The sequence below is a fragment of the Copadichromis virginalis genome, linkage group LG20, assembly GCF_057382275.1.
Source record: "Copadichromis virginalis isolate Kocher_CV1m ecotype Utaka linkage group LG20, C_Virginalis_male_GT1.1, whole genome shotgun sequence".
NCBI lineage: Eukaryota > Metazoa > Chordata > Actinopteri > Cichliformes > Cichlidae > Copadichromis > Copadichromis virginalis.
Window position 1 is genome coordinate 655,001 of NC_140637.1, and position 20,139 is coordinate 675,139.

At 42.2% G+C, this 20,139-nt stretch overlaps 1 protein-coding gene across 1 annotated transcript in view; it reads left to right on the forward strand.

The window, feature by feature from the left end:
* Nucleotides 1-20,139, forward strand: part of LOC146683881 (ERC protein 2) — a 165,848-nt gene that overhangs the window by 45,041 nt on the left and 100,668 nt on the right. Inside the window, exons 8-9 of the mRNA XM_085444868.1 lie at nt 12,905-13,042; nt 16,585-16,773. Of these exons, the coding sequence (XP_085300994.1) occupies nt 12,905-13,042; nt 16,585-16,773 (327 nt within the window). The remainder of the gene's footprint in view (nt 1-12,904; nt 13,043-16,584; nt 16,774-20,139) is intronic.

Here is a 20,139-nt window from a genome sequence, read left to right on the forward strand (position 1 = left end):
GATGTTGTTAAAAGAAGAAGATGTGATGCAACAGAAGACTAAATGTTGCACTTTTTCTGAAACTGATTGCTGACATTAGATACAAATTCAATGAATTTAATTAAAAACAAAAGAAAGACAAAGAAAGAACTCAGTTTCAGTGTTTCTGTAATTTACATGATTTTTAAACTGGTGTGTTCTGTTGCCAGAAAGCCTTGACAGATATGACTGTATGTGTTTGTGTGGCTAAATAACCCCAAAGAATGTGAGCAAATGTGGTCTTTGGGAGAACCAGCCGTGTCACGTGACTAATCCTTTTAAAAAGATATCTTAATGTCATTGCTATCTGGGTCACATTTTTAAGTGGAATGGGAATGCTAGTCATGATCTCCAGATATGATTCCTTTGAAACGTGCACTTCTTTGACTAACTTTGTGCGCACTGTAACCACTCTGTAAACTGACCATTTCGTACTGATTTGTTTCCCAAATTTCCCATTTCCCAGCAGGCTTGGGCTATAACTTACAGATCTGTGTACAAGAGGAAAGACAGGAGTGTGGCTCGTTTCCTTACCAGTCTTATCCTGTTGAAGTTATTTCGCCACCAGCCCCCACACCCCCAGCTGTGTCTGAAGACTTCTCAGTGTTGAATAAAGTTTTTTCTTTTTTTCTGTGAAAGATAACTCTATCTAAAAAACGTGGGGTTACATTTCCCTCACTAGGGACATTTTGATATGACAAACCGCACAGTTGGGGAAAAGAAAAAAACATCCTGAGAATATTATTTCAATAGCTAAACCATGTGCTGTGTACAAGCACTGCTTTTACTTTCATGACACGATGTAATGAGGTTTAGATTAAATCTTATGGAAAGTGCCAAGCCTCTTCATAAAATTTTCAGCTTCCAGTGAGTCAACTAAACAGATTTCATAGAGCTATTAATCTCTCATATATGTTCCCCCGCTGATGAAAAGAGCTTTGAGGGTTCAGATGATGCATCTGTTTTATCGCGACAGGCTCTCTGTCTTCACTGCAAACAGCACCCGCCACCCAGAGAGCTGGTGAGAATGATAAAGGCTGATGACAGGTCAACTGGTGCATGATATTGGATTCCTGTGTGGGTCAGTGTGTGTCGTTGTATCTAAGAGCAAGAACAGCCTGTTGGATGTGAGTGTAATACGATACGGACGGGAGGAAGCTGAAAAAACGAATGTAAATGAAAACAGGACAACAGGTTTGCGGCATCAGTCTCGTTTACTCGCATGTTCTTCGTTGCAGTTTAGCGTCCTTTGCTTTGCCCCGCCCACTCCTGTGTTATCTTGGATTTTTGAATAATTACTGTTTTCTTGCAGTTTTTCTTTTCTGTGGAATTTCTGGTTTAGTTTTCATCTAAACATACTAATTAATGACATATTTAGCTTTCCTCAACAGATTTATTGGTTTCATTTTTTGTATTAATTAACAGCTTCATAAAGATGCAGTAAAGTCATGTTTATGTCTGTGAGGCCCTTTTGAATTTGATATTTAAGGGTTTCTGACATGTGGTGCGTTTTTACCCCTTTTTTAAAATGATTACACAGACTAGCTTAAATTGCAGTTTGTGCCATTACTGCCTTGTTCTCTGTTTCAAGAGAGTGAGAGGAATTTTCTCTTGCTGGCATCGACATGGATGTTCACCATGAATTATTGCATGGTACCATGATGTCACTGCTATAGTTTGAGCCCTGGGGTGATTTTAATAGCAAGAGGCTTAATTTAACTAAAAATAATGAGGAAACGGTCTTTGAATGACAAAAAGAAGTTGTGTGGGCATTTTGGTCTTGTGTATCATGCAGAACAGTGGAAGCTCTGTTCAAGCTCTTGGTCTATGAGACCATGACCAATGCATAATGATGCATTTATTTATTTATTTTTTCATTTTTGGTTCTTTTTCTTCTTCCTCTTTCTCTGAGGGGGTAGGGCTGTGGGAGGTACATATGCATGGCCGGTTGTGGTGTGGTTTTGGCTTACATATGTTATTCATGTTCAAACATTGTGGTCATCTCAATCCATATTCATGCTTTTAAAAAGGCTGTCTGTATGCATGGAAGTATAGTATCCCCTATCATGTTGCCTCCTATAGCAACCACAGGCAGGGAGATTGGATTACATGTGCTGCAGACCGAGCACAATGTGTGAATGTTTGTGCGTCTATATGGAAGGATGCCGTGTACACAAGGGCCCCTCTTATAGCTATTATAGTGCTTAGCAGGTCTCGCTCAGACATTCTCAGGGGAACCAACCTCTGTTTGAGTGGATCCTCTGCCAGACCCTTTCAGCACTTGCTCTGGCCTGGTGTCATCACTGGCTCTGGCCTGGTTTCATCAACATGGCTAGCCCTTTGATTGTGAAGAAAAGTAGAGAGAGAAAGAGATTGATATGAAGATAAATCCAGTTGTCCCCTGGCCTTGTGCATTTCTTCTTTTTCCTCCCCCACTCAGCTCTCAGCTCACTGTCTCTCTGGAGCAATTGTTCTTCTGTCTTGAATGTTTTATCGTTAATGAGCTTTCACATTGGTTGAAAGATTTTCATTTTAATGTCTCTTGTTGTAATGTCTTCTACATGTTACACCTTTTGTACCCACATAGATATTTCCCAAAACATCCTTCAGTGTTCCACTTTCTCTCTTTGCCATTTCTCCCCCAAATATTTTATACATCGTCCCAACACACTAGTACTGTTGAGTGTGATGCATATGGATAGCAAGAGGAAATGCTGCATGTTGATAGAAGGAAAATGTTAGTCCAGCATTGACACAGTGTTTATTGTGTGTGTGTAGGTGTGTGCGTTTTTGTTACATCTTAACAGGCTTTTTCCGCGTCCACCAACCTTGTGGAGACCAGTAGTTCTCATGGGGGCCAAAGCCTGGTCCTAATGAAGGGGTTAGGGTTTGGGTGAGGCTGTCCACAGTGAAATGTCACTGCAACTTGACAAGAATAGCTGTGCTGACCTTGGAAGTGAAGACAGTTTTGGAAAGTGAGGGCGTTTTGACTGGTTGTCCCTTTTGGACAGACCTTTTGAGACAAAGGCTGTTTTAGCTTAAGAGTTTTTTATAGTTGAGGTTAGAATTAGGTGTATTTTACAGCCAAGTTTGAATTGGTCCTTTTGTTGTCGTGGTTGCAGGTGAGCTAGGGTAGTTAAATAGCTAAACAGACAAACAGATGTGTGCATCTGATTATCACTGAGCATGTCAAACAGTTACCTTTTCTAACCTTGTTAACAAAACAGTGATAACAAGTGTGTCTTTTTTGTGTGGATAGTCACAAGGTGGCTTCAGTTACAGGTTTGAGCGTGTTGAAGACTAAGTATACTGCAAAATCCCTTACTTTCCACCTCTACAAGTTCGCAGTGCATCTCACAGCTTCTCTTACCTTTAACTGTTCCCCCGTTGCTGCATGTGTTTCCGCTCGTTTTCTTCTTCTGTGCTCTGTTCCCAGGTGAATTTGAGTATAATTAGTTGCTTGGAGGGCTCAGACGTGATTAAAATGTCTATCTGGAGTGATGCTAACACATTCTGCTGTGGAAACTTTAGTTGCCTGCCCAAATCAACTTGCAGCTGTTGAGGTGAGGCCACGTAGAGGAGGGCTGCCATTGTTAATAAGCGCTTTCAATTAAAACAGGTTATTATGTCTGGTGACACTTTGGTGTAAGATCAGCCCTTAATACTGATGGAAACATGTCCACAGGTTTTGATATAGAAATCTAAAAAGGGTTGTAGTTGTCATCTTTTGGTACTCTTTCTTAACCAGTAGATTTTCTAATCCAAACCAGGAAGCTTTGCTTATTTTAGAGAGTTTTATATTTACCGTTTGAACTGCTTTTTTTGTCATGTCAACAGTCCAAGCCAAATATATTCCATTAAAAAAACAAAATCAGCTCTTCGTACTGCTAAACACACATAATAGTGCGATGTGCCAAAGCAAAGATATATTCATGATTCTCAGGGGATAAAAGGGGTAAAAGGTGTTCCAGCAGGTCTGTTGGAAGACCTCTGATTACACCGGCTACATGCCGGTCAGTTTGCTCGTCTATTTTCCAGTATATGCCTTTGTTGCACACATCTGTAGGATTCTGTGTGCGTATTCCAGGTGAGTGCTTGTGTGTGCAGCAGCTCAGAGATCCGTGCAGATAACTCTTCACATCTACGTTCATGTTCCTGCTTTAGTGTGTGTGATCTTGATAGATCTGTGATGAGGCCACCAATGCCTTTCATCCTAATGGATTCCAGCTGACCAATCACAGCGCAGAGACACGGCTGCAGATAAGCCCATCGTAGCTGGGGAGGTTCTGGTAAACTGCCTGTGATAGGCCTCCCTGTATCCCCCTCTGTTCCTATCAGCAATCAGCCAGGGTTAATGGTGAGAGCCTGAGGCTGGCTGATTGGAGCCAGGCTACACATCAGTCAAGACAACCCTAGCATTGGGCCATATGTCAGCCCCCAGCTATTCCAGGCCATCTTTTGCCTGACCACAAATACATACTTCAGTTCAAGTAATCAAATGTGTTTGATGATTCTCCAACTCAATGAAGAGCTCAAATCTGACTGTATCATGATGATGACACGCTATCACTCACGCTGACCTGCTTCCACCACAGTTGCTGGCAGTCCAGTGTTAGTGTTTCATAAAATTAATGCCTAATACTATCAGGAGAAAATGGGTCAAACTTTGACCACTTGGAGTTGAATTATACGACTGTACACTGCATTTCACTTGTCTGACCAGATCACTGTAAAGTGGGCCTGGGTCAGAAGCCACAGGTGGAGACAGCTGCTGTGGTCCCCGCCGGGTGGCCAGTCTTTCTTTCTTTCTTTCTTCCTTTCTTCCTTTGTTTCTTTCTTTCTGATCAAAGGACGGCCATTGCCTCCCTCCAAAGTGAAGAAAAAGAAAAGATTTAATACTAATGGTGCTGGGAGCAGAGGACTAAAGCATCGGGGTAATTACCCAGCAATCATTGCAGCATTCCACAGCTGAGGGGGGCAGAGATAGGGTCTGGAGTCTAAAGATCGTGGACGTGGATCAACTTGGCCAACGCACACAGACACATTCACATACGGCCTAGCTTGCACAAGTGCAGTCTGTCTGGGTCTGCAGGAGTCTCTCCCCGCTCACTTTGCTATTTGGTCAACCAGAATAAATCAGTGGGAAAACAATGCTTGCTTCGTCTTTCTGTCTGCACCTCCGTCATCCCCTTTGTCTGCAGGTCTGTGGGTGTTGTATCTCTACACGTGTGTGGGTTCATGTCTAATTGATATGTATGAATGCACGTGGAAGGTTTCTGAGTGAATTACTTTCTGGAAGAATGTGCGGAGAGAGGGGGAGGACGTCTACTTGTCAAATGTGTAAATGTTATATGTAGCCCCCATTGCCTGACCCCAGCCCAACATTCGTGATAATAATCACAACCTGATTGTGTGCCTGTATTCTTCAGAGGCTGGAACTGTATGTTCAGAATAAGCCACATGTTACAATGAAAGTCCAGAAGTATACAAGTGGAGATGATTTCCTGCTTCTTTGGGTATGTATTCAAATCAAAGTGTCTTTGCACAAGCTCTACACGAACAGTAGACCTTGTATATTAGGCTACTTGAATATTCTATAAATGTTGCCATTGTTTGGATGCATCTGTTACGTCAGTGTCGAAACAGTCTAAAGAGGTGTTTGTAGTTCAGATAGGCTGTGTTATATCTGCAGAACGAGCCTCTCTACTTTTAGCCAACAAGCAAAGTTAAAATAACTGTAAACCATTGCCTTTTATCCATCTCACAGCTGCCCTCATTTGTTCCCAAGATCTTATCTGAAATTACTCAGACCCCTATTATAATTTTGTGTGCACGCACTTTTCCCCCCAATTGGTAGGTTGAGGTGGTGGGAGGTTAAATATTTAATTCCTAACGTTTTTGTTGTTGTTGTTTTTTTCCTCTCTAACTGGCTTTTCAATTATAAGCTCTAGTGAAGCAGAAACGCTTATGCTTTGGCTACTTTGTTATACACGTTTTACTCTGGAGCCTGTTGTTCAGTGTGGCCTCTTTGTCCAAATTCTTTTTTTCGACCTATTTAACATAATATCTGACCAGAAAATTTGTGGGTGTTCTGCTTTAACCTAGTTCATGTATTGAGGTCATTTTATGCTCATTTAGAGGTTACCAATTTTATTTAGTGCCTGTGCTTTAACAGAAGCCCTTTCTTTCATGTTCAGAAAACATATTTTCTTCTCTCTCATGCTGTTCATTAATGCAGCGCCTTCTGTGGATAACACTGTTTCAGCTCCTCCCTCTTCAAGACCGCGCTCCCTCTGAAAAGCCCAATTTGCTGTTATTGGCCAGCTGGTCTGGTGAAAAAGAAAAGAAACGGATAAAAGGAAACATGCTTTTGTTACCACAGCTTCTGTGAGTACAGGCATATCTCTTTAAGAACTTTCTGTAAGGAAAGAAAAAAGGAGGCTGAACCAGAATTGGACTCCTGCATACACCCCTTTATGTTTTCATGCATTTCCAAAATTACTTGCAGTATGACCAGCTACTCTTTTTTTCATATGTAGATTTTACAAAAGGTTTGCAGTTAAAATGCAGGTATCCAAACACATCCTTTGTTTATGGCTTGGACAATGTCTTCCACCCCATGCATGAAGCTGTTGCAGAAGTGGAGAGCTCCTTCAGTGCCAGACTGCTGCATGCTAGGTGCACAGACGAGCGTTATCGCAGGTCCTTTCTCCCAGCAGCTGTTCGACTGTTGGACTTTATTCTTTGCTTTTTTGGGAAACTGCATACTCCATCTGCCTGTCACTTTGCTGCTGGAACACTTGAATTTCCCAAATGAGGGACAATAAATGATATTCCCATCTTCTAAAATATAATATGACCTCTTAAATGAGCTCATACAATGAGAGTTGCTTGCTTGTAAACATATATAAGAAAGTAGCCTTGAATTATAAGGGTTTTTATGTATTCTTGCTTGTCTGTGAGCACAACGTGAATGTCTGTTTACATTTGTGTATGTTTACGTGCCTTTGTGGCTGCATACAAATGAGAGCATATGTTTCTCTAAAGAACACAGAGCACCTTTGTATTTGTGAGCAGTCACTGGTGGTAAGAAGCAGAATGAATGTTGGGGTAATGGTGAGGAAGCTTCTGTAAGAGTTACAATCCGTAGTTGTAATCGTAGTGAAACCCGTAGAGAATTCTGTTTCTTTCGCTTGCTTCCAGTTGCATTTCAGCTGGTTTTTTTATTCTTGGCTCTGCCTGCTTGTCTGCCTCTGCATGCTCCTTTTTGGTCTCATGGCATTGCCGAGCACTGACATGAAGTCACATGCAAGCACACAGTAGCAGAACACGTTTGTGCAATTAGCTAAGCTGCAGCCAAGTGTTGGACAACACTTCAAAAGAGCTAAAAAAAAAAATCTGTTTGCATTATTTAATTAAGTAGTAACAACATTGTTTAACAGCTGTTTTTCTTGTTTCTCTGTAATAACTTTACTTTTATAGCCATTTATTACTAATAAATGTGTAATTATATATACAAATGTTATTCTCCTGTTCACAAATGCAAGGTTGGAAAAGAATATTATATATACTTCTCCTCTAAAGCCTAGGTGGTCGAGATATACCTCTTCATAAACATGGACAGTGTCATTTGCTCTCTTTGATGTGCAGCAGTACATTAGCAAAATTAAAAATAAATGACTTTTTCCTCATTAAGCAAAGTGTGGATGATTCCAGAACCTGAGCATCACACTTCACCTAACTCCTCTCTGGGGCACCACTCGTCTTGTGACGTCATTGTGCTTTGCCGCTACGGTCGATAACCAATAATGAATCTTCAAGCAGAGCTGCACAACATTAGGAACGACATCTGATGGGAATCTGGGAAAGGTGTTGAAGGTCACTGTGTCGTGTTGGCGTTCACATTCTCAGCCATACACCTCAGTACTGGTGAATCTGCTGTTAGGGAATGATGGGAATGGTAGGAAATTTCCTTTTCTGCATTGTTGATGCTTCCTGGTATTGCTACCAAAAGTAAAATGAAGCAGTGTTTTGAGTGTTCGTGGATTTCCAGGTTGTGCAGGTAAAATCTGAAGCCAGAGAAGACATTATGTCCTTTGTGTCACTCTGCTCTGTAAAGTGAAGGTAAACAAGATAACTCACTGTATATACACACTTCAAAGAACTTAGTGGTAATGAATCACACAGTTGAAAGCAAATCCCTGACATTAAATCTAAAGGATCCGTTCCAAATTAAACAGGGAACTTATGACGGCATATTACCACATGGAGGCGCCAACATACATATTATCGGTCTTTCCATTCTGCCAGTTTTGCCCATGTTGTTGCATTTCATAGACAGAGATGGGGGTGATGGTGGGACATGGGTTAAATGAAGTGCAAGCACACCCACCTCACGCTGAAAAGGTCACCGTGTTCCCTGTTCTTCATGACATAGGCTGTGTTTCTCTTTGAAGAGCCGTGTCTGAGTGCTCAGAAGCAGGAAGGAGCCCTTTTATTAATCCAGGAATCAACAGCCTTTGATGGCTGGAGATGGGAACAATATGCGTGCGCACACATTTAAGCATGCACTACCATGGCTGCGTGTGATTGCGGAGTGCTTGACATAGCGGTATGATATTTCCAGCATGTAGATGTCCGTACTGTTTCTGTTTAACGGTGACCTAGATTTCTCTAGAGGAATACGCGTACAGTTACTGCATGTTGTTCACTTTGCTTTTATTGTTTTTGCTTATGTGTGTGTGTGTTTGAGCATATGAAAGCATGCGCACATGGATGTCAGCGCCAGGATCTTTGGGTTTTACAGTTGTCGCCGTCATATTTTCAGAGGCGATGACAAGTAAGTTGCCTTTCAAAAAGTGCACCCAATTATTGTTTGGTATTTTTATTGGTACAAAAGTGTTTTAAAAATACAAATGATTGTATTTTTATGGTGGTCACACTCCACCCTGGTCTCCTTTGTGTTCTGGAGAAATGATTCCTCTGGCAGCCACAGAGTTCTAGTTCTTAGTTGGCTGGACGACAGACGGGTCAACCGGGTTTGTGGTTCTCCTCCGGAACAAGCTGCTTTTAGATGACCATTTTTTGCCAGAGACACAGAGCCTGATACTTCTTTCCCGTTACTTTAGAACTCAGCTTGTGTTAATTATATTTAACAGACTACAACTGTAATGCAAAAACACGGTTCCCAGCGGATTTGCAAGAACATCGAACAAATGGAATAAAGTGTTTTGCTGTGTTTCATTTTTTTAGCTGCGTGTTTGAACTCCCTATCAATAGCATCTTCAGAGTCAAGGTCAGTGATAGGTATACATCAGCACTCCCACTTTTAATGAGAACCTATTCCTGCAATATCAGCTTTTTGATAACTTTATCAGAGTGAAAACAGCGTGGCTGTAAAAAGCAGAGCGCCATGTGTGTGGGAGATGACTGAGACAGACGTCATGGTTTCTCAAGAGGATACACACTTACTGAAACGGAGAGTCCACATCGCAGTGCCTGGTCTGGAAGATGGCTGCCGTAGGTGGTCCGCTTCCATGGGGAGGTGTGTTTGGTTGGAGAATGGTATGACATATGCCCAATAGTTCAGTGATAAAAGGCTTCAGTGTGTGTGTGTGTGTGTGTGTGTGTGTGTGTGTGTGTGTGTGTGCATGCACGTGTGTGCGTGTGCATGCACGTGTGTGTGCATGGAAGGAAGAGAAAGAGAGATGCGGGAGTTTAGTTTGAGGTCGCCTCATGCACAGGGAGATAAAATGAGCGACTGCTGTTCTCATCATAACAACCGAGCTACTGGAAGAGAGGCCCCCTCTCTCCCGAAAAGGCACACAGCTGCCCTGCTCCTCGCCTGTCCACACAGGACATTTCTCCTAAGAGTGCGCGATTGAAGTTTGAGAATTCTGATAGAATTCCTTGCCCTCTTTCCCATATCCGCGATTCGCTCGGCTTATTTTGATCCGCTGCTATAAGGTTTAAGTTGCTTCTAATGTTTTTCTGCACAATTTCACAGCGGGCCAAGCGACGAGGCTAAATATTTCATCGAGCGGTTGTTATTTTGTAGGACCAGGCCAAAGCAAACTTAAGACTGGTGAAGAATGTAATCATTTATCTAAGGACCAGGGGTGACATGCTCAATTTGGCCTAAAATAGGGCTCTATGTAGCCCACAGGGACAAGGGTGTGCATGAGTGCATGTGTACTGTATGTTTTGGTGTGTGCGTTTGGCCAACAAGGCCACTGAGTCCCAACAACCAGAGGCCACAAAGTTTGTTTTCATGTATTTCCTCCTTTATTTCTTGCATTTTGTTACAGAGTTAAGTCTCGAATAATCTGTCAGCCTTGACTAAGAATTGTGTATTTGTTGCTTTGACTTGCGTGCACTTACATCCCAGTTAAGTGAAGTAAATAAAAGCACTTCTTTGGTCCATTCATTTCAAATGAGAGAAACATGAAAGAATGAATGGAGCAACCCATATACCCCTCCCTTTTCTCACAGTGTCCATCCTAAAATACCATCAAACACACCCATGGCAATCATGAATTACTGGGAACTTTATCTAAGTCTGGTAGTGTGAAGCTTTCCCATCATTCCCTGAAGGCTCTAATGTTTCTATCGGTCGTGGACTAACCTAGCAGAGCCTTTAGCTTGGTTGTGTAATGACTGTTATTAACCTATCAAGATCAGCCGAGGGGTCTTGGCTGCGTTTTCCAGCCCCTTCTATCACTTTCCCTCAAATCCCAAAACCAAGATGGCTCCCTTAAAGCCTCACTCTTGCCCTCCAGGGAGCAGAAAACACCAAAGTCGAGTCTAATTGGATTCATTTGTAAAATAGCTGCAGAGATTTGAACATTATCTATCTATGCACCCATGACTGGAATGCAACTTTTTTTTACCCTGCCACTTTTGCAGTAAAACTGTGGTCTCTTGGTGGCCCGGAGGGCTTTTGAAAAATTGGAATCTCATGTTCATTAAACAACGAATCCCTTTTGTTGTACGACGGTGAGGGTTAGGCTTACAAGCCCTGATCTGAGAATGGATCACTTGGGTCAGTTGTGTTATTAATTCATTGCAGCGGTGAGGGAATGGGACACTTTGTCTGTTGAAAGCAAAAACCTACTAAAGAAGAAGAACGTAATCTTTTTTTCATGATAATCATATTAATCCAGAATTCAAGGGAATATCAGATGTGCTTGTACAAGTCCCTGTCACCATATTAACATGCATTATCACCAGATGTCCCTTGGAAACTAATTTGTAGACCTCTGGAGTCTCATTGCATGGCACTGTATCCTGCTCCAGCTGCATCTGTTAGTGTTTTGTTTTGGTACAGCTCAGAGCGTTTTGTGTTTGTGTGCTTTTGTGTGTGTGCGTCCGTGCTTTTGTTCTGTTTTGCAGATGTTCATCAGATAAAGACTATTACACCACCACTTTAGCAACATGAGGTTAACTGCAAAAAGGCAGATGTCCTGCAAGTCAATGGGCTGAATTAACTCTTAGTATAAAACTACTAAACTGATAAAGTGAATGTTGTTAATGCCACACTGTCTGTTGGACATAGATTCAAGGAATGGGAGTCGCTGTCCACTCTGCTCTCTGGCCACTTTGTTAGGTACACCTTGCTGCCAGTTTGGATCCCTTTTACTTTTGGAACTTTCTCCGTTTACATTACACAAATTCAACAAGGTGCTGTAAGCATTTATCAGAGATTTTGTTTCTTGCTGTCATGTGAGGAACCACGGTCGATCCATGGTGCAGATCTCTCATTACACCACACGTCTAAGGTGACTGTACAGGGGGCTGAGAGGGTCCAAGTGTGCCAAAAAAATATCCCCCACACCTCTACTGACCTGAACTCTTGATAAGCACCGGGTGAACGCTTTCATGATTTTTAAGACAAATTCTGGACCGTCATCCAAATGTCACGGCAGAAATGGAAACTCATTCAGGCACTTTGCCCCCCAATCTTCTATTTTCCAGTTTTTGTGAGCCCATGTTAATTACAGCTCAATTTCCTGTTCCTAGGTGACAGGAACGGTACGCGGTGGTCTTCTGCATCGTAGCCAGTCTGCTTGAAGGAGATGCTCTTTTGCATACCTTGGTTGCAACGAGTGATTATTTGAGTTATTTTGCTTTCTTGTCAGCTGGAAGCAGTCTGTTCATTCTTCTTTGACCTTTTATGCCATGGGGACTGCAATTCACTTCCTATTTTCTCTTTTTCAGATAATTCTCTGTAAACCCTAGAGATGAGACCCTAGTGGGCCAGACCCTGTAAAAGCTCAGGACACAAATACAGCAAGAAACTGTAGAAATGACAGAAAACCATCTACACACAGTAATATAAAGAAAAAAAGGCATTTTATGTGATACAAGTGACAAGAAACACAAGAGCTGTGGTGCAGTAGATTAAAACATAGAATAATATAAGTATTCCACAGCCACAGAGAAGTGCACTGGTGTTTTTACTGTTCCAATAGACAGACATACAATAAATGTATTTGCATGCTGTGCTTCCATCTATAATTCTTGTGATGCAAACTGCTATATCGAGGCTTTCACTGCTGCTTGTCTCTGAGACGTCACATCAGAATCGATGACAAAACAGCAGGAAAATGCAGTCAGAAGCTCTACAAACGACTCAGTGTTTTGATTCCTCTTCTAGATGGGTCCCCAGGGGCCAAAAAGTATGTGTGCGGTTCATGGGTACAAACAATCTCCAGTTGTGAGCCTTCAGTTGGTTACAACTGGGTAAAAATGCTACTTAACTTTCCAAGTTCGGTCTAAACTTTTGTGTGACTCCATCAGTCATGATGAATATTTTGTGTTTGTTTAACAACAATATTCCACTGGTGGGATTTCCTTTGTTTTCACTCTCATTGTTCTTCCTCCCCAGATTGAGAACCTGCTGGAGCAGTTAAAGGACAAGGACAAACAGGTGGCTGGATTGAGGGAAAGGGTTCAGGGCCTTCAAACCGACTCCAGCAACACAGACACGGCTCTGGCTACACTGGAAGAAGCTTTATCAGAAAAGGTAAGAGTGATGGGGAAAAGCACTGTAAGTATCCAAAAGGAAAAGGTGAAAATCAACACTCAAGGATTGAGTTTCAGAGAGATGTTGTCCTGTTTGTTGCTGGATGGATGGAAGGTGTAAAGGACAAAACGCTTGAAAAATGTGAAAGTCCGCTGGTTGGTGTGGAGTAATGTGGAAAGTTTTACCCTTTCAGGCGTTTCAGGGAAGCTAGGATATGGCTTATGGTTTAATTAATTTTCATGCTTTACTGTGACTCACAGCCATAATTTAACGACATAAAATCCTAATTTATAGGCTTAGACCACACTAGATGTGGTCCTATCTGTAAGTAGTAAGGGAGAGAATGAGGGACTGGTAGAGGGGAAGTCTATGGTGAACACACACAGAGGATTAGTCCATGTCTGTAACTGGGCCGGGCGCAGGGAGGGAATGATGTATAGAATGAGGAGGATAAAGGTTTCAAATGTAAGAGAAATGGAGCGATGGAAAAGCTGAGTGGCAGAAGAGGCACAGCCCCGATGGTAGAGGTGGCCTTAGAATTAATGGGGGGAGAGGTCAAGGAATGCAAGGGTGAAGGCAGAGTGAAAAATGTTAGTTTTAATAAGGAAAGGAGAAAAAACAGTGCTGGGCAAATACATGGAATAGAAATGCAATAACAGATAACAAAGCTATGCACAGAGAAGAAGTCAAACATACTGTGCACATGCCATGCGATGTAAAGTCTCAGTGGGATGTAGTCAGTACTTGCTGAGTGTTATTCTAATATTAGGTTTGTATCCGATGGTGCATCCTCAGTTTCTCTCCTCCTCTTCTCTTTAAGCTTTCTATCACAATAAAGGCCTTCAGATAAAATAAGAAAGGACAACTGTACAGACAAATAAACACAATAATTGGGCCCAATGAAGATCTGTAATGCTCCAACATAAGACTCAGATTTGTGTATACAATAACACAACAAATAAAGCAGTTAATTAAGACAGTATTGCATGTGTCTACATGAATAGGAGGATTCAGTGTAGACATAATCATTGTGCTTAACAGCTGCCATGTGATCCAAGGTCAACCAAACAGACTTACTCCACATGGGAAATAGATGGGCTGGATGTTCGTTGTAAACACTTATTGTCTGTTGTTTTTTTTGAAATATGAGAGAGCAGCTGGTCACCATGAAGCTCACCAGCACAGAGCAAGCCTGCTGCCACTCACAGGAAAATCACCTTGCTGGCCGATGTGCTTCTTTTCTTTTTTATGTTTAAATCTTTACACATTGAGTTAACGCTCTTCCAGGGCAAAGACGTTCCTGTAAAGAAGCTGAGAAACTGAAGCAAATGATTGCATTGAATAATGGTGTTATTTTTCTTGTCTACACAAATCTTTAGTGATTTGTTTATGGATTTGCAGTCATGGTTTAATGGTGCCAGCGATCTTTAACTGCAGACCTGCTTCAACAAAGAAAGAGTTTGATGTGAATTGCTTTACACAGCATCACCATGGAGATGTCACATCCTGGTCTAGCAGTATATACATTCTGTCTTGAAGTGACTGGCTTGATTTCAGACGGACTCCGTCTCTCCTCGCTTTGTTGCATGTTTAAAGTTGTTGCTAGCTCACATGTGTTGTTACTATAGGCTAAAGAATTATCATCTTGGCGCTGGAGGCTAAGAAATGGTTCCCATTTACATGTTTGTTTGCACAGCAGGCTTAAAGATCGATACTGGTTTACATTTCGTTGGCACTGGCTGCTGGTTAAGAGTTCACAGTTAGGACAGTTGTGAATGTCCAGCTGTACTGCACTGTTATGCAGTGGATGCCACGTTTGTACCTCTGCCACTGAGCATTTGAGCCTTTGCATTTGCTGTTATATATTTCTCTTGGCTTGCAGGAGCAAAACTTGGAGTCCTGCATGCGATTGTACAGATTTCAAAGAGTTTTAGCTCATATAGTAAGTGTCACTGTGGAATTATCTTTCAGGCAGTCTGTTTAGACACCGATAATGTGAAAACCAGCCTAAGTGGAATCAAATACAGGAGTGTCTGACTTCCTTTTCCTCTCTCTGTATGTGTTCTTGTTTATCTCTGTTATTTCCTTGATTGTTATTTAATTGACCTGCAGCCTTTGATTGTATCTATTCAATCAAGAAGGGTTTACAGTAAGCTCACACATTTTGTCTGTTAATAGATTAGAAGCTGGTTAATGAGGGTTTCAGTGTATTCGCAGCACACAGAGCGACACAGCACATAGATGTTTTCACTTAAAATGGTCTTTTAGCACCAGCATTTGTTTTCGTTGCACATAGCCTTGCATAATGGCACAATAAACTGTAAATCCCTCTTCTGCGCCGGCCCATTTGTTTACCCAGAAACCACTTCTGATGCAGCCTACATATTATTCAGCTGTGATGAGGAGAATGCTGGCAAGCTTTTCAGACTTTGTGGTCAACACAGGGCGTGTGTAATGTGTTTACGAGCACGAGTGTGTGTCTTGCTGATCACAAACTCTGTCACAAACCTGCTCTTGGAGCCAGTCACTAGCCACACTGCTGTGGTTCTAATTAACAGGCTGGGGCACTGTGCCCATGCTGAGCACTGCTCTGTAGTGCATGTATGTGTGCTTGTCTGTGATGTCATATGTGTGTTTTCTGTTGTTTATGTGTGCAGTACACTTGGGCCTCATAGAGCCAGATTTATTATCATACCCTGGTGTCTTTCTCTAAGCCCCAGACATCCTAGATATTCATAAAGTGGGCAGAGTCAGGACCTGTTAGCCAAGCAGTCTCTCTCCCTTGCCCTCTCCGTGTAGTGATGTACTGTGCCAGGGCTAGTTAGTGCAGTATTTGTCCAATTACCCAGGACTTTAAAGTTGCCAATCATGCGGTGATGCCACGTCGTAAAGTCTCATTGCTGAGCTGTGCTCTGCGCCTAAATAAACACCTGAATAAACACCCTGGTAATCATTTCAGTCCACACCTAAACACGCACACATTCACTTTAACACGCACACCTTGCTCAACCTCCCATGTGGTGGACTTGGTTTAAGGCCAGAGCTGTTGTCCTGCTGTCCAACGTGATTAGAGAAAGGAGCAAATGATGTTTGTGACATTGCAGCTCGGTTTATCAGCAGGCGGTGTGGTTGTTAGAGAGTGATCTACAATACTGCCTAATTCACCCACAGTAAATCTGTCTGTCCCTCAGCCCTTCTCTTCCTTCCTCCTCTTTCTGTTCTACTTGGCTCCCATCCCTTTGTGTCACTGCGATTATTTATAGCAGTATTATTTATGGTGGGCATTTATGAGTTTGTCTTTGGCCACACTTTGTAAAGAATGTTGGAGATCCTATTCGGCAAGATACTGCCGATAATGATAGGAAAAAATTATAATGGCACAGGGCTGGCAATCCTTTGCACAATGGATGGAAAACAGATTTATTTCATGTCGTTTCTGCTTCGTGTAATGAACATACTTTTGTGCAGATTTTTTCTTATTCCTACGTATACTTGCCAAATCAGTTTTTATTTTACCTTCTTATACTTTCTCACTGTCTCAGGAGCGAGTGATTGAAAACCTCCGGGAACAAAAGGACCGGGAGGACAGGGTTCGGCTGGAGGAGCTGGAGCAGCTGAGAAAGGAGAACCACGAATTAAAAGACAAACTGTCAGTCATGCACCCCCAGAAACAGCCTCAGAACCAGCTCGGTAACCCCAGCCCATCCCAGAACCAGAGACCAGATGCAGAGGTCAGTGTGGACTCAAGTATTATCTATTGATGTTTAGATAATAGAAAATACAAATGTGTGTGCAGTATGCATGGCTCTTACATTTTGCGCAAAAATGGTTTTGCAGTCATTGAACACAGGCACTGTGAACACACAAGAGAGGTGGTCTGTTATGTGTGTGGACTGCAGACATACAGCCATCAGTACAACCACTATATGTTTGTTGTGCTTGTAATATGCTTCCTGTACCTTGTACTTACTATGCTAACGTTTACAATAAGAGTAATTCCACATTATTACCTCCCCGTGAGCATCAACAATATAGTTAGCAACTTCCTAGCAGAGGGCCTGCCTGCACTTTGTCCCACGGGATAAAAGGATGAATTAAGAGAGAGTGATTTATGGATCTGAGAGATCCTGTATCCCTGTGCGGGTGCCAAGTCGAGGGCCTTGCAATCTTTTTTCTCTCCTTCTTTCTTCTCCTAGGCTTACAAGCCAGGACAGACCCCTGTCCTGCCAGAATTTATGAGAATGTTTTCTTTTATACTCATAATAAGCGTACACACATCTCATTCCTGTGAAATGATATCTTCTTGGATGTTGATGCCGCACCACATGAAAGTGGCAGCAGCTCAATAACTTTTTGTAGCAAACAGATTCGCACTGTGGCAGAAGTGCTGCCATAATTAGACTGTTTTGTGTACTCCGCAGCAATCAAATCTGTTATGTAAACTTAGAGATTCTTCAAAAAGACCGATGACGGTTGTGTACCTGTATACATGCGTGTGTCTCTGTCGGCATGTCCCTGCATGCCAGCACAAAAGCAACTGTCGATACGTCTGCTGTTTGTGTCTGCGTGCATTTAAATGCGGCGGTGTTGTTGATCCTGTAGCGCTGTGGCACAGGACAGGCTATGCTATAAGTATTTGGGAGGTCACTGGGGAATTATGTTGGCGCTTGATTAGATCCTGATCAAACTTATCTACCACTCCTTCATGAGTCCTTCAGCGCAGAGACGTCTGCTGACTGCTGCTTTTACTTAACAAATTCTAGGCATCGTAAAAGCTGTGCTCCAAGGTTTTGTATGGCAAAGTTATCAAATTGCGACAACATTTAATTAACAATTTAAATCCAGTGTTAAACGCTACACTTTGTTGTGTCAGTTCTTGCTCTGACTCAGTCAGATCAGTGCAAAGCTTTTTATGGCAGCTTGCTCTCCCTGTCTAGTTTGAATGCACTAATAAAAGCTGGGCGTTTGTATTGAATATTTCGTCATTGTATGCTTAAAATTTGAATAAAAGTTGAATACTACTAGGTCCAGTAATCGGTGATTGGACTGCCAAGGCCTCTGCCTTTGCCACCCACATACCACAGAACTTGATAGACCCTTCTGTGTTGTGTGGGTCCACAGGAGGGCTGGCCTGAAGGGCTAAGGTTTGACCACCAGACTCTCGCTGATAAGCTAGTCCCCCATTTGCTTGGGCCTAACTCCAGGGTAGGGCACTGGTAACCCACTGGGAGGAGGCTCCAGGGCCGACACAGTACACGCTCAGTTCACTCAGCTGGCTTGATGTCACTCTATAAGTGACGGAGGAGGTGGTCAGAGAGAGGGAGGTCTGGGCTTCTCTGCTTAGACTGGTAGTCAGATCCAGCAGAAAAAAGATGGATAGGTGGATGAATGGAGGATGGAGCAATGGATCGATCAATGGAGGAGTGTACTAAGTGCAATAAAATGGTTTTGTGATTCCTCCATTAAAAAGTAAAAAACTTTGTCTGATTTCAATTTCTCTACTGTGCCCTTCATGCTTGTCTCCTTATGTGCTACAGGGAAACCCAGTTCTGTTGGTTCTGACCATTTGCAATTTCACTATGCACAGGGACCAAACATAAACCTCTGTGTGCAACTGGCCCGCCCTCGATCAAGGATCATCACTTCTTATGACCGCTTTGGTTAACCACAAACCCCAGAGATTATGTTCTTCAGGAGCCTGAGGAGACTCGACAGGTGCACAGGGACCTTCACGGGAATAGTGGCCAAATTTGCATTTGTTGTATTTGCTTCTAATAGGTGGAGTCACAACGATTTTGGAGGGTCTTTTGTTTTTGTTAATATAAGCATCCTTCACATGCTGCGCATTAAATGCTTTTTACATGGTTACATCATTTTATTTCAACCTGACAAACACCAAGACCTCCAAAGATGGACAAATATTTTTTTTTCTCGTAGGACAAATATGATTTGCTTCTCAAGCAGCTGCAGAGTTTGTGTTTGTCATCAGGTCATGTACACACAGTGGTCCACTGACAGTATCTGCAGATGCTGGTATTATTGACTCAGTCAAGCTGTTAGCGGAGCTTTTTATCGTGACCTCAGGGCTCTGTTGGCTTAAGTGCATCCTCATCCTCTTCCCATAAAACAGTATTTGTTGATTCCAAGCTTATTAAAGGACTTCTAGAACTAAACACCAGCTCTTCAAAGGAAAGAACCTCGGGGAAGGCAGTGACCTTTTCAGAGCGGGCTGGCTAAAATCTTCAAGGCAGCACCACACCTTAAAAGACTTGACTCTTATTCAAAAGACACGTTTTTCTTTTCAAACCAGGCAAATGTCATATGCTGTCATGTCAGACTCAGTGTTGCTGGGTAGTCTTTGGCCAGGTGTTTAAAAACTCAGCACAGAGTCTGGTGGCTACACATATTTAACATATTTTGAAATATTTACACCCAAGAGACATTTCCAGGAATGATAATAAGAATTTGACTGTACATGTAATTGTATCTTTTCTGGCCTTTCCCCTCTCATAATATTACAAATTCCTTTTAGACCTACCATCCTCTCAGCCACTGGTTTCCACACTTGTCTGTGTGCTCTAGTGAAAGAAAATAGCATGCTCTGGTCCACTTAGGCCTAAAGCATTTTGGGCTGGGAAAGATGTGGATTGATGTACATGAATGAGTGTTTTCAGCCTCATGTAGCAGCAACGAGGGAAGGACGAGCCGTTGCCAAGATCCTTGATAGTCAGCACAAGCATAGTGACAAGTCATGAACTTTATGTACCGTCATAGGCTTATGTGGACCTGAGAATATTCTCATTATAATCATAATGAGCCAATAACATGGTAGCAACTCCAGATCACCTGCTGAAGTTCAAGCTGAGCATCAGAATAGGGAAGAAAGGTAATTTAAATGACTCTGAATCTGGCATGGTCTGAGGATTTAACAAACTGCTGATCTACTCAGGCTAATAAATAACAGTTTAAAGTTAGTTTGTTAAAAAATCACTCATAAAAAAGTAGAATAGTAAACTAAAAGTACAGACTTTATATAAGTACTGTAATGTTATATGCATTTAAAATAGCTCAACATAACTGATGTTAAGCTCTAATAT